The following is a 14,893-nucleotide window of genomic DNA, read 5'->3' on the forward strand; positions in this document are numbered from 1 at the left end:
AGACTTGTTCTTTTTGTACTTTTTTTCCTGGGTTGAAGACAAAAAGGTTCATGTTCTTGCCAAGCAGCTCCTTGGGGGAGTGGGGTGCAGTTTTCCAGGGCTGGACGGATCATACCCTTCACAGGAGTTGTGAAGAGGCCTTCACTGTGGCTCCAAGTTATCCAAAATGCAAGGGCTTCATGGGCCACCAAGCTCTGTGGCAAGGAACACAAAGAACAAACCTGCTAACCCTAGACTTTTTCTTTTTGTACCTGTCCAAGTAGAAAAAAAGAGAGCGTTTGCCTCAGGTTCCAGAAATGGCACGCCTCCTTGAGTGTATTTCCATCTCAAACCCGCCTCTGGAAGCTCCCAGCAGCAGCTTCCCTGGACAAACGCAGAGCATATGCCTGAGCTAGGTACGCTGTCCCATCCAGCTACATCCTCTGCACCACCAGAACCCAGCCCTTCCCCGAGAACCTCAGGAACTGCATCTTGTAGACCTTTTTCATCCCCACAGTGCTACCTCCATGTTCCATACTTCAAGCTTTGGACTGGAAACGTGACTGTTTTTATGTTATTAGACTCAGAAAGGAAATCATTGTCCTGTAGGCCTCTAACTTTGGGATCCTCCCCGAACAGTGATGTTCCTAATCATAACACCTTCCCCAAAACAAACATATGCTCTTGTCACAACCATTGCTTGTTGTCAGGTAACGTCTTCTGAAGTCCTGCTAGCTCAGTACTGATCCTCCAAAGCTGTCTTCACAACACAAAGTGGTTTTTATTTTTAAAGAGGGAGAAAATAATTTTTAGCAATAAAGTAACCCCCACCCCTTCTCATCACAGCCCAGTGGACCTTGTACACTCAGGAGCCTCCTCACGGTAGTACGCCACAGCAAGCCTGTGCTCAGTCACGGCTGCAAGGGCATAGGCCAGGCTGCACTGCTAGGTGTATTTGAAACCACGTGATCAATCCAAGAAGAAGATACAAGAATTGCAAATATATATGCATCCAGCATAGGAGCACCTCAATATATAAGGCAGATGTTAACAGACATAAAAGGAGAAATTGACAGTAACACAATAATAGTGGGGGATTTTAACACCCCACTTAGATCAATGGACTGATCATCCAGACAGAAAATCAGTAAGGCAACACATGCCTTAAATGACACTGTAGACCAGATGGACTTAATTGATACTTATAGAGCAATCCATCCAAAAGCAGCAGAATACACATTCTTTTCAAAAGTGCACATGGAACATTCTCCAGGATAGATCACATGCTGGGTCACAAAGCAAGCCTCAGTAAATTTAAGAAAATTGAAATCATATCGAGCATCTTTTCTGACCACAGTGCTATGAGATTATATTTCAAACCATGTGACAGTGTGTGGCAGTGATGGAGGCAACATGAATTCATTTTCTGTTTTGTAATACTAAGAATAGATTTATAATCAATAAAGACTGAACCCAATATAAAAAATGCAGAACGCTTGTTATTAGATTTTTAAATAATAAAGTTAAATTGTTAAGAATCAACATAGGGTTGCCAGGAAGACTAGTAACTCTCATTATTCACTTTAAAAAGGAGGGGATATATATACCACTGTCTTTTGAATAGAGAATTTCATATTTACCCACTTAAGCTTCATAATTCTTATGCAGTAAATAGCACTGACACAGCCATTGTCATCTTCCCTAAAGGACTCCAGATTGTTCTGTTGACTCTTTATGATCCAGCTGTTCATAATGAAAGTGCAGTTGTCCCTGGATATGTATCTATAATGGGGGAGGAGTAATGATACACACAGTATAAGTTAGCAGGTGATCATGAAAGCATTTGTTTACATCTTGGCATCACCTCTATCCTCCCAATTATGTTTTCCTTGAAATTCCCCAAGTACGCATCTGCAAGTTGCTACAGTTTGGAGGCTTTATTATGTCTGGTTGTTTCAGAGTGGAGAGACAACTACATGACCTGGAATTTTTAAAGTGTGTATGAATATACAACTGTGACTTGACTACAATAGTGTTACCATTTTAGAGTTGAAAAACTGAGGCTTGAGAGAAACTTGCCTAAATTATAATAGTAGTTTAGGGGCAGAGTTTGCAGGAGGGAGATAAGGGGCCCCAGCTTCCATTGTGTGGCCTCACCTCATAATTCTAAAGGTGCATTCTTTAACGATGCTCAACAGTTCATCTTCCTTACGGTATTACTGCCTGCACCTCCCTCTTGAGCAGCATGGATCAAGCTACAGCTTTGTCCTCATGGAAAGTGAGTTCTAGCCTAGCAGTGCATTGGCAAGGGCACACAGTTTTAAAAGCCAGTGTGTTTTGGGGGTGTGGGTATCCTCTAGGAGTAGCTATTGTTTCTTCTTATGGACATCAGCTGATGCTTTTTCCTTCTCTGTTCATCTAACCATTGTCACACATTTATACAACAGGCCAAAGAATCCTGGGAGATGGATACCAAAGAAAAATTGGAGCAGGCTGCCATTGTCAAAGAGAAGGGAACTGTGTACTTCAAGGTATGTGAGTCTTTGTACAATCCTTTCTATCTCAAAGAATTTATTCAAGTATCAGTTAATTGTGCTGATATTCCCTATTCTGAATTCTATACCTTTCTGGATAAGAATAAGCCTAAATTTTTACAAGTCTGTCATTTTCAGTATAAGAAATGGTGAGACAGAATGAATTATGTGACAAAAAGAATACAAAAGCCTCTTGTACACATTCTACTCTAGATTGTAAGCCTCTGCAAAGTCAGACCAGGTCCGGCTTGCCCACCCACCATGTATCACTCAAGACCTAAAGCATCTTGATTGGTACATAGTGGTCACTCAACAAGTGTTTGTGGGACGAAACAAAGAATGAATGGAATAATTGTTAGTAGAATTCAAAGGGCTAAGTTTCATATCATTTTCCTTTCCACTGTCTTGGGGAAGTCACTTAGGTACATGATAAAAGGAAAGATCATGCACAGATTTCAAAAGGAACTGGCAGGAGGAGAGTATAAGTTTCTTCTAATGTCCAAGATGATCCCTGCCACACTTGCTTTTGTGAGAAAAAAGCAGAAATTCCTGAACGATATTTGTCATTTATTGGTTCTTGAAAACACTTTCTTGTAATCTAGGAATGTGTTGTTTCCTCACTTAGATTTTAGACCCCCAGATACAATAAAAAAAGAAACAGGGGCTTCCTTGGTGGCACAGTGGTTAAGAGTCTGCCTGCCAATGCAGGGGACACGGGTTCGTGCCCCAGTCCGGGAGGATCCCACATGCCGCGGAGCGGCTGGGCCCGTGATCCATGGCTGCTGAGCCTGCACGTCCGGAGCCTGCGCTCCGCAACGGGAGAAGCTACAACAGTGAGAGGCCCGCGTACTGCAAAAAAAAAAAAAAAAAAAGAAACAGCGCTTTGTCCAATTCTAATCAGAACATACTATCCATTGCTTCCCCATTGCCAAATATTATACCTTCTCCACATCAAGCAGAAAGGGCTTAGCGCAGAAGAGAATGAGAGAAAGAATGGGAGTTTTGTCAAGGTTTCTTTTTTTTCCTTGCTGCTGTGATCCAGGAGGAAAAAAAAAACAATTAGATGATGTTTTCAGCAGTCTATAAAGCAGTGATACATCAGTGTACTTCAACAAGTCTTCATGGAGAACCTGCTGTAAGACATGTCCTTGAGTTGACAGCCTTGTCTGGAGGGAGGGGAGGCAATATTAACCCACATGAAACAACTAGAGAATTATGTAAGACTGTATAACCAACATAGAATTACACAGCCAGAGGGCAACAGGTATGATTATTATTTTCTAAACTTTGAGAGGAGCCCCATTATTGAGTCATGAAATCAGTTTAGTGGAAGTGTATTGCCTTATGTAGTAAGGATACACTTCGTTTCACAAAACTTTGTTCGGTTGTGTGTGAGTGCGTACTAGGTCATAATTTAAAACATTGCTTACTGTGGGTGTAGCTAAAATATAATTATTTATATTTATTTATAACTATTACATATATTAAAATAATGTATGGATCACCAGAAAGCATTAGGATATGGCAGAATGACCTCTGAATTGGGGAAACTGGGCTTTATGGCTCCAAATGATTTAAAGTCATTTATGGTCCAAAGAGATTATTTTTTCATGTGAAAAGTGAGGGAGTTAAATTAGAAGATTCCCAAGTTTCCTTCCAGCCCTAAAATTCGGTGCGTTTCTGAAGTCTCAAGAACAATTTTGATTTTTTTAAATTCTAATTGAGGTATTGGATACCTCTGTAACTATGCAGGTAGATTCCAGATGAGTTATTTGTAGACCCAAATACCTAATACACTAGAACAAAAGAAAATTTTCTGTAAAATTACTTAAGACCATAGGTCCTGAACTATGTTTTCCTATCTACTTGGAGTCCATAAAAGTCTTTAAGTGTATTTTTTATATTTCCCAAAACCTCTGAAAAGAATATTAACATTTGGTAGGGGGGTTGCGACTTTTGGCATTTGACTAGAATTAACTCAGTGTAATAAAACAGCTTGGCTATTCAGAAGCTCTAATTGGTTGCTGATGACTCAAATAATGTTGCGAAGCCACGTGTCATATAGCTGTGTCCTGAATATATACAGAGAGATGGCCAGAATTTACAATCAGCAACAGAAAGCAGTGCTAAATTGTCTGTACAGTTACTAAACTTTGTTGCTTCTTAGCATCATAACTGCAACAGTGATTTGTGTATTTCATAATATTATGAACCCTCTTAAAATTACAGATCTTTGGATAAAATCTGGATCAGCAGTCACACATATGGAACATATTATTTTTAACATGCAATTTGATAGACAAAATCTTTCAAAACATTAGTTTATTGGGGGAAAATTAATGAAAGGTTCAAAACCACTGACCTAAGACCTTTCCCCCAGAATGTCTCTGAACATTTTGTACTACTCAGAACTTCCCTGGAGGCACCTTCAATAATTTTAGGTAAAAGATCCCAGCAGTGATCCTAGTTTTACCTGTAAGACTTCAGAAATGGTTGGTAGGTGGGTTCCTATACACATTCCCTTTTCAAATGTCAGGGCAGGTTTCAATCTGCTGTGCTGCCTTCCCGACCCTCGAGTTTCCAGGGTGTTTGACTTGGCGCCCTGTGCACAGCGCAGAGCCCGGGTGTGCAGGCCAGAGCAGAGATGGGGTACATTGCATGCCACCCACACGTTGGAGCTCCATTTTCATTGACCTGTCGGTTTGGTTTACACGTAAGTGGGTAAGTCTCTCCCCGTAGTAGGGTAGAATTGTAATAAGCCTTTAAATAGGAGTGATTTTGGCGTTTAGAGTGTAAACTCCTATCAACCTCTGAATGCAAAAGAGAAGAAAGGTAGGAGAGGACTCTCTTCATTTGGCTCTGAAAATAATTATTAAGCACGTTTAACAACGTGACGTTATGCCAGGCATTGTGCAAGTCAGTTAAACAGACATGATTTTTGCCCTCATAGCTGACAGCATTCTGCGGGACAAGAGCATTAACTATCACACGTGTTTCTCTTTTCTGACTTGGAGGCAGAGTGGTAAGGCTGAGGACACTTTCTAACCAAGAGGTTCTTGCGCCCCCTTGTGTTCCTTGGGGAAAAAAGCATTTCTAAAGCAAGCTAGTTAAGGATCGTCCTTCAACCATGGAACCCTTTGCAGACAAACCAGGCTTTGCTATGTTTTGACTACCATTACTGAACCAGGAAACCAGTGCTATGATTTAGAAACAAGTCGTCTATGACTCTACGATTTTAGGTTAAAAAAACTAAAAACCTGCCCCTCTTTCTTGTTCCTTCACTCTTTTAGAGCAGGATTTCTCAACCTCAGCACAATCGACATTTGGGGCTGTATAAGTTCTGTTTGGCAGGAGGCTGTTCTGTGCATTTAGCAGCATCCCTGGCCCCTACCCACTAGATGCCAGTAGTACACACATATTCTCCAGTTGTGACAACAAAAAACATCTCTAAACATTGCCAGATGTCCCCTGGGGGCAAAATCACCCTAGTTGAGAACTCCTGTTTTAGTACATCAGAAGCAGAAATAACACAGAGGTCTTTGTTCATTAGAAGTTGAGATATAAGTAAAATTATATATAAGAAAAGGCTATCAATTAAAATGCTCTGTAAAGGTAAGGAACATTTATGTATTACGAAGTCTAATACTTTGGGGTTTTTTTTAGAAACCATAGCCTTTACCATTCTGATAGTCAGAACCTACTGAAGTGATAGGATCTGGATCTTTGTCCTCCCTGACTCTTCTTTTCTTTCTCTATGACAATATATTAAATAGTCAGAAAGGTAATTGGAGCACTGAAGATGGAGGAGGAGAGAGAGGAAGAAGAAACTTGGCGTAACAGGGAAGATGCCTGTCCTCACCTAATCTAAATGAAGTGACACCTCTTATTTTCACCTACGCCTCCATTTTGCTCCCAATGATTGAAAAACTTTTGATTCCATAGTTATATTCCTTTGACCTTAATGTTTACTTAGCACACCTTCATTAAGGGCCTCCTTATGTTAAACCCTGGATATTCCAAAAGGGATAGGACATGCTTCCTGTCCCAAAGAGCTCACAATCCAGTAAGAGAAAAGACAATGACAGAAAATGCCCAACCCTGAAACTGGTGAGGACTTTAATCTTGAGTAGTGGGCCTAAGGCTAAGACAAACTATAAGTACAGACAACGCCTGACTTACGGTGGTGTGAAAGCTATACACATTCAGTAGAAACCACACTTTGAATTTGGGGTTTGACTTTTCCTGGGCTGGCGATGTAATCAGTGGCAGTGAGCACAGCTCCCGGCCCTGCAATAACGGAGGCAAATAACCGATACAACCATTCTGGACCCACACAACCATTCTGTTTTTCACTTTCAGGACAGTATTCAGTAAATTACATGAGATATTCAACACTTTATTATAAAACAGGCTTTTTGTTAGATGATTTTGCCCAACTGTAGGCTAATGCCAGTGTTCTGATCACACTTAAGGTAGGCCAGGCTAAGTTATACTGTTTAGTAGGTGAGAGGTAGTAAATGCATTTCAGCTCACCTGGGGTGTGTTAGGAGGTAACCCCATTATAAGCTGAGGAAGATCTGTACTTTCAGACCCAGGCCCTCTCCTTGGAACTGGTCTACCCCATCCTTATCACCAAAAATCGACATCGGGGCTTCCTTTCTACAGATGGAGCTCATTTTTATGCCAACCACCTGAATTCCTTTATAACGGGAACATTCTTGTAGACTTGCTCTGTGATTTTTCTCTTAGTCATTGGGTGACATTTGGAGTGCATGGGGAGACATAACTCTACACGGATGTGTATGTCCTGCTTTGACTATGGTAAATCCTAGTGACATGATCTTAACACTGTTCATTGGTCAGACATTGAATTTAATGTCCTAAGGGGTCTGGCTGCAATTCTTCCATCTGGTGGGATGTGTCATGTTTTCGAGCTTATGGTCACCTCCTGCAGAGGAGACTCCTCACCTGTACCCCCATCTTATTTGCGTACTTACCAGCTATCACTCCTCTCATTCATCCTAAAATGGCAGCAAACACATTGTTTCAGCCCATTATTTCTTGTATAGACCAGATATAATTCATGTGAGTTAATTACACAATTTTTATTCACAATTTTTAGAATTCTAATTGGGTAAGAGAGCAAAAATATGGTTAAGAGAAAGAGCTTTCTCATGTAGTTAGGTGACTAACACCTGTGTGATTTATGTTTTATAGTTATTTATGTTGGATGGCTGCTCTTCAACTATGTATATTCCCATTGTCTATAGATCAGAGGTTAGCAGACCACAGCCTGTTTTTGTAGGTAAGGGTCTACTGGGATGCAGCCATGCCCCTTTATTTATATATTGTCTGTAGCTGCTTTTGTACTACCAAGGACAGAGTTGCAACAGAGACTGTTTTGTCTGCAAAGCCTAAAATATTATCTGCCCCTTTACAGGAAATATTTGCCAACCCCTGGTTTAAATAAGATTTGCTGGGTTTGGGACTAGCACTTGCCAAAATATAGTGTGTGCTGTGCAGTGCTGATCGTCAGGAGGAGAAAAGGGAAAAGTAACTTCCCTTCAAGTAAACTAGTGACATAGTCTACAGCTACTCACCAGCCCTTTGAAAGTTTGGTAAATTTTAGCACCAAAGAATGTAACCCAAAAGCCTTGATGCCCACCTGCTGAAAGAACTGCCCCCTCTGAAAAGGGTGAGATGGTAAATGCTGGACAAGAGCATTATGGTGCCCGGCCCTGCACCAGCTCAGAGGTCACTGGAACTTGAGAAGGAAGGGGGAAAGCTGCCTGGAGAGCCACCTCCTGAGAACAGAAGGAAATGATCAGATACCTTGGTTGGTACGAGGTGGTTGTCTCCTTTTGCAGATTTGCTTTTCTCAGGGAGGGCTGAGCTTACACTTCCTTTGTACCTGCTCCAGAGCCTGTACAGCAAGTAATTACTGGCTTTTCTCTGTTAGGGAGGCAAGTACATGCAGGCGGTGATTCAGTATGGGAAGATAGTGTCCTGGTTAGAGATGGAATATGGCTTATCAGAAAAGGAATCGAAAGCTTCTGAATCATTTCTACTCGCTGCCTTCCTGAACCTGGCCATGTGCTACCTGAAGCTTAGAGAATACACCAAAGCCGTGGAATGCTGTGACAAGGTAAAATGTCTTCGTGTGGAATGAATGTTAGATAGTCCGGATCTTTTTTCTCCATCCTCGTACTCAGTCGTCTTCTGCTTCCTCTCAGCCAAGCTTTGGATTTTTCATTTTGCTTTGTTTTGTTTGGGATTATTTGTTTCTCAGTAAGAATTGGGAAATTCAGAAAGTTTTTTTTTTACTACAGTCATACTTTCCTAATGCCTAGACTGTTTATAATAATACATTATGAGTAAAAGTTTTGATAAAATTAAGCAATTTTTATCCATGACCTTAAGTCGATGGTATTTGGTACCAGATTACACAATTTAATAAGAACATTTAACTGAAGCCTTTTAGGATTTTAAGAACAGACTGTGGCTGCTCATGCAGGGATATATACAAGTCACTTTTTATTATAATCATATTTATTCACTGACTAGGAATATACATAAATAATTTGCAAGACCCACAAAGCATCAGCATCCCTTATTACATCTCTATCATTAACATGTTAAGCAGCACCTAAGTACTAAAAGACCAGTAACAGTATCATGTGTACGATTCTGTTCTTTTCTACACTAGCTGATGCTATTGTGTTAGGTATTTGGTCTCAGAGTGAACAGTGTATATTATACTGTGGGTAAAAGCTAGTAACTGGATATATCTTAAAAGATAGACAAAGGAAAGAGGAATAACACGCAACTATTTCATACCTTCTTTGTAAGATTATTTTTGAAATTTAAGATTTTGAGTTTTGTGGATGTGTTCCCTATCATGTTATACTAAATTTTTGCCTGAGAAAATAATGTTATTATTAATTACATTTTTAAACTTTGTGCTTCTTTACTATAGTAGTATAAAGTCATTCAAAATTCAGACATTACAGAAACATACAAGAAACTGAGTCCATTCATAAAATTTCCATTGACCCTCTCCCAAGACCACAATCATTCATTTCCCACACATCTTCCTTTTGTTTTTCCATACATAGTAACATGTATATTTTTTAATGAGAATGTATAGATGTATAAAACAAGGACATCTTTCTGCATCTTATCAGTTCATCATATAACTCTTCTTCATTCTTTTTTTTTTTTTTTTTTTTTTTTTTTTGCAGTATGCGGGCCTCTCACTGTTGTGGCCTCCCCCGTTGTGGAGCACAGGCTCCGGGCGCGCAGGCTCAGCGGCCATGGCTCACGGGCCCAGCCGCTCCGCGGCATGTGGGATCCTCCCAGACCGGGGCACGAACCCGTATCCCCTGCATCGGCAGGCGGACTCTCAACCACTTGCGCCACCAGGGAGGCCCTTTTCTTTTTAAAGTCTATATAGTATCAATTGTATGCATCTATCATAATTTATTTAACAAACCGTTTTGGTAGATTTCCAGGTTTTTGATATTATAAATTATGTAGTGTTTCTCTGCATATGTGTGGAATTATTTCTCTAGGATAAAATTCCTAGGAGTGGAAATACTGGTTCAAAAGATGTTATTTTAATATATTTAAATTTTAATACTTCATATATTATTGAATATTATCAGTGGTTTCTTTTCTCAGTAGTATTGGCAACAAAAAATTCTTTTCATTTTTATTTCTTGGTTACCAATGAAGTTGCACATCTTTTCATGACTTGTTAGCCATTTGTGTTTCTTCTTTGAATTGCTTGTTCACATCTTTCCACCAGATTATTTGTTTTCTATTGATTGAGGTAGCCTCACATTATCACTGTTAACCATTTGTCTGACAGTAGGTACCTTGTTCTCACTTATTTGTCTTTGATGATGGTATCTTTTTCTGAAAAGAAAGTTTTAATATTTCATAGTAAAATCTGTCTTTTTAGAAAAGTCTTCCCCATCCTACAATAATTTTAAAAACCCTGTTCAGTACTTAAAACACCTACTCCAACTAGGTTTACTTTAAAAAAAAAAATAACCCTATTATATTTTATGGGGGGTTTTTTGCATCTAGTTGGTCCAGAATTTATTTGTGTGTTTATGATACGAGGTAAGAATCTAACTTATTTTCTACATGGATAGTCACTGTCTTGGCCCCATTTATTGCAAAGTTAATCCTTTCCCTACATGATTTACATTACCATCTTTGTGATTATTAAATCTTTTTGTATACATACACATGAATCTGTTTCTGAATGCCTTGTTCTCTTCCACTGACCTGTTTGTCCGTGGAGTACTTACCACTGTTTTAATAGTTTCAATAGTTTAATAGTATATATTTTTCTCTGGTGGGTCAAGTCCCCTCATTATTTTTGTTTTTCCAAAATTTTCTCTGCCATTCTTAGTCATTTACTTCTTCCACTGGACTTTATATGAACTTTTCAAAAGTCCTCCTCCCAAGTCCCCTTGGAACCTTTATAGAAATTGCATTAAATATAGAAATTAATTTGGATATTTTGATCAGTAGTATATAATTACCTTGAGTCTGATCTTTTCAATATGCCTTTTCCAGTTCCCTTGGCCAGAGACCTTTCTCTCCAAATTCCCACAAGGTATATGCATCCTTTCTAAAACATAGACCATCTGTCCCTAGGCCCTTGGACTGGACAGTGCCAATGAGAAGGGCTTGTACAGGAGGGGTGAAGCCCAGCTGCTCATGAATGAGTTTGAGTCAGCCAAGGGCGACTTTGAGAAAGTGCTGGAAGTAAACCCCCAGAATAAGGCCGCGAGACTGCAGATCTCCATGTGCCAGAAAAAGGCTAAGGAGCACAATGAGCGGGACCGCAGGATATATGCCAACATGTTCAAGAAGTTTGCAGAGCAGGATGCAAAGGTATGTGCAGAACCCACTTGCCTTCAGGTAGATCATGAACTGACTGACCTTGCTCCCTTGACTTTTGTTCTAAGAAGTTTCAGCATAGGACACAGGCACAGGAAGACAACCTAAGAGGCACAAGAATAGGGAAAATGATTTCAGGTCTGATTGAGGCTGGTTTGGATCCAGAAATAGAGTAGAGCTGTTCCACTATTCTGTTCCCCAAAGGCACATAGTTGTGAGGCCCTGGCATGTCCATGCAAGAGAAGAGGGAAATTCATTCCCTAGAAATGTACTAAGGCTTTAATTATTTTTTAAAAAAAAACCAAACAACACCTGCTTGTTGAGACTTCGATTTTCCTGGGAAATGGGCTCTGATGGGGAAGCCCTGCCGTCATGCCCTTTACTTTGAGGCTCGGGAGCCAACCTAGCGAATGGGATAGGAGCAGTCAGCCTCCCCTGCAGCAAAGTTGTATTCTGGTCCTGCGCTGACCGTCCGCTCAAACCCCCTTGTCATGTGGACTTGACTGTTAAACAGCTGTCCCTGTGGCAAGCCGGTCACTTTAACGAAAGAAAAGTGAAAGCCCTCACTCTAACTATGGCAGCAGAGCCGTGACTTACACACCTGCACGATCTAAATAAAGTCACGGTAATGCCCTCTTGTGTTCGACCTGACAGTCTGGAGGAGCCAGGAAGTAATTGGACATTTCATTTCTTTTTTCCTCTAATCCTCTTGCTTTACTTCTTCCTCAGGAAGAGGCCAGTAAAGCAATGGGCAAGAAGACTTTAGAAGGGGTCACCAATGAAAAAGAAACAGCAAGTCAGTCGATGGAAGAGGAGAAAGCCGAAGGCCATGTATGACACCACGCCAAGGAGGGAAGAGTCCTAAGGAACTCGGCCCCTCCTCCATGGGCTTTCACCCAACTCAGGACTAAACAGTGTTTAATGTAAAGTTTGTTATAGTCTATGTGATTCTGGAAGCAAATGGCAAAACCAGTAGCTTCCCAAAAAACCACCACCCTGCTGCTGCCCAGAGCTCTCATCGAGGGGGTGGCAATGGGACCACTCCAGGTGGAACAAAGCAGTGACTGTTGGTGTGGAGAGATTGAGCCAACAGCTTAAGTCCAGCTCATTTCAGTTTATGTCAACTTGCAATATCCAGTTCAGGGTCTCTTGAGATCATCCTAACAATTGGGGGCTGGCTGTTAGGTTTTCCATTTGACTGAACTTTAATAGCACTGCAGAAACCTAGAAATAAATGCTTAAAGAGTTTCTTCTTTCCTACAGTTGGGCAGGGGAGAGTTGGGGGAGGTTTTGTTTTTCAAATGACTGAAGTGCTGTGAATGCATGCTGTTGCATTTTTAGCCAACAGAACCCAAAGGAGAGGGGCCGGGTTCCCCCTCAGATCCCCAGCAGCATCACCTACCTGGAAGCCAGAATCTCAGAGGCCTCTCGCTTGCTGACTTGGCTGCCTCCCAGACCCCCTCCTTAGTAAAGCAGCCTCCTTGTGAGAGCAGGCTTCTGCCCCGCCAGCCTGTCCCCCCAGAGGAGGAACCCTGTCATTCCTGAAATACTCTTCAACGCTAATGAGCAGAGGGAGTTTCTGGATTACCTTTCCCTGTTTTGGATGAAGTTCTGAGATGCTGAAATGTGAATAGAACTATCAGAATTGTGCTTTTTCTTCCCTCCTCTATCCTTTTAGGAAAGAATGTTGACTCCAGTACTGCCTGCTCGCATTGCTACCATTCAGTTTCTTATTTCCATTCTAACCCTCGCTATCAAGAATTTCAGGCTTGTTCTTAACAATATCTGGAGTGAGTGAGTTTATTTACCTATCTGTCTAGGATCCATGCAGCCTTTTTGTTGTCTTTTTTAAATTGCTGTCTGTCTCATAAACACATGTATACTGATTTATGGAAGTTTATTTACTCTCCTCTATCATGTTAAAAATTTTTTTTGACTTTTTACTACTAAGTAGCTTAATTTTTAAAAAAATCTGTGGGGTTGAAAAAATAAGTCATCGCTCTTCTGTGTTAAGCATTTTCCTTTCAGGTTTGACATACAGTAGCTTTCTTTTCCTGCGCTGATAGCTGCTTTGTTCTGGTGTGAGTTGTGAAAAAGAGTTGAAAACAGCTTCCCATGCAGGTACATCTAGCCTAAAATCTCCAGTACTTGGGCATTGAATTAGGGCAAGTCTTAACTATGTACATGTAGTTGAATTTTAGTCCTTACGGGTAAGCGAGATTAAGCATGGCTTTCCGGTCCCACAGCCTAAGAAATAAGAAACACTCATGGGAATGCATTTGGCAACCCAAGAAAACATTTGCTTCAACCTGGAACATCTCACTTTTTTAAATCCTAAAGAACACTGGCAATTGTATTTTAGATTAATTTTTATTTTTATAGTGGTTTTAACAAAACACTTTTATTGTTAGGTTAGGTCCCATGTTAAAACCTAAAAATAAAGTCATTTCCTTTTATATCAGTTTTTGTCTCCATGGAACAAATAGAATTGTTTCTTCTTTAATGATAACTAAAATCCTTTTAATTTCTCATTTACACATTAGTCTTTTTATGAGTTATTTCTTTTTTTAAAGAAATCTCACCTAGGGAATATAAAAGCAAAAGTTGATTTTGCTTATCCGCTTAACTGTTTAGTATTTGTAGCTCTGTTGACTAGAGCACGACTCCAGTGAGGCTAAGGTTAAAATCAGATCCTAAAAAGTCCAGTTAGATTTTTGCAGGTAACAAGCAAAAAACTGTTTGAAAAATTAGATTATCTATCTGTCTATCTTAGCCCACTGTCTCGTCTGTTATGGGTCATGTGAACAGGCGAGGAGAGAGGGGAAGGCTGGGCAGGTGGTTCGGAGCAAATGATTATGAGGCGCCCATCACCACTCAAGAGAAAGAAACTTCACATATTCTTGTATCAAATTCAATAATTTTAAACAATTTGTCTAGAAGTCAGCAGATGTCTTTGAACCATCTCTTAGACTGCATTTGGAGTGGTGAGGCAGCCTACGGTGAATTAAAAACAAATTGGTTTTTTAAATAAAGTATTCAGATGCACTTTTTTGGTGTTCCTTAAATAAATTAAGAAAAACAAATGTGATTTCCCATTATTCTTGGTTTTGCTCAAATAGTCTTCAAGAAAGGTGGTTTTGGTTGAAAAACTGTGGTGGGGGACAAGTTGTAGAAATGAGACCTCAGAAACTTGGCAAGAGACAATATTCTCCTGCCCCCTGCTCTAATGCACAACTTGAGATCAACATTGGGCTAAAGGCATCGGAATTATGCACCTTTGTAAAAACAAGAAGATTTTGTTTTTTCATTAACCAGTGGATATTCTGCCATTTCAACTGAGTGTAAGGTAGGTTCAGTTGGGGAAATGAAAAGTTTAATTGTGCCCTTTACTAAATATGTAAAATATAAGTAAGCATACGTCAGGCAATGTTCTGCGTTAAGCATGTATTTCCTCTTAGGTAGCT

At 40.2% G+C, this 14,893-nt stretch overlaps 1 protein-coding gene across 5 annotated transcripts in view; it reads left to right on the top strand.

Moving 5' to 3' along the window:
- FKBP5 (FKBP prolyl isomerase 5) overlaps window positions 1-14,512 on the top strand; it is a 111,669-nt gene extending 97,157 nt beyond the window's left edge. For all 5 annotated transcript variants that reach the window (XM_060109385.1, XM_060109383.1, XM_060109384.1 and 2 more), the window contains 4 exons: window positions 2,427-2,510; window positions 8,473-8,658; window positions 11,184-11,423; window positions 12,159-14,512. In XM_060109385.1, coding sequence (XP_059965368.1) covers window positions 2,427-2,510; window positions 8,473-8,658; window positions 11,184-11,423; window positions 12,159-12,266 — 618 coding nt within the window. In that variant the 3' untranslated portion in view covers window positions 12,267-14,512. The remainder of the gene's footprint in view (window positions 1-2,426; window positions 2,511-8,472; window positions 8,659-11,183; window positions 11,424-12,158) is intronic.
- Window positions 14,513-14,893: the final 381 nt, after the last annotated feature.

Source organism: Mesoplodon densirostris, chromosome 10, assembly GCF_025265405.1.
Source record: "Mesoplodon densirostris isolate mMesDen1 chromosome 10, mMesDen1 primary haplotype, whole genome shotgun sequence".
Taxonomy (NCBI): domain Eukaryota; kingdom Metazoa; phylum Chordata; class Mammalia; order Artiodactyla; family Ziphiidae; genus Mesoplodon; species Mesoplodon densirostris.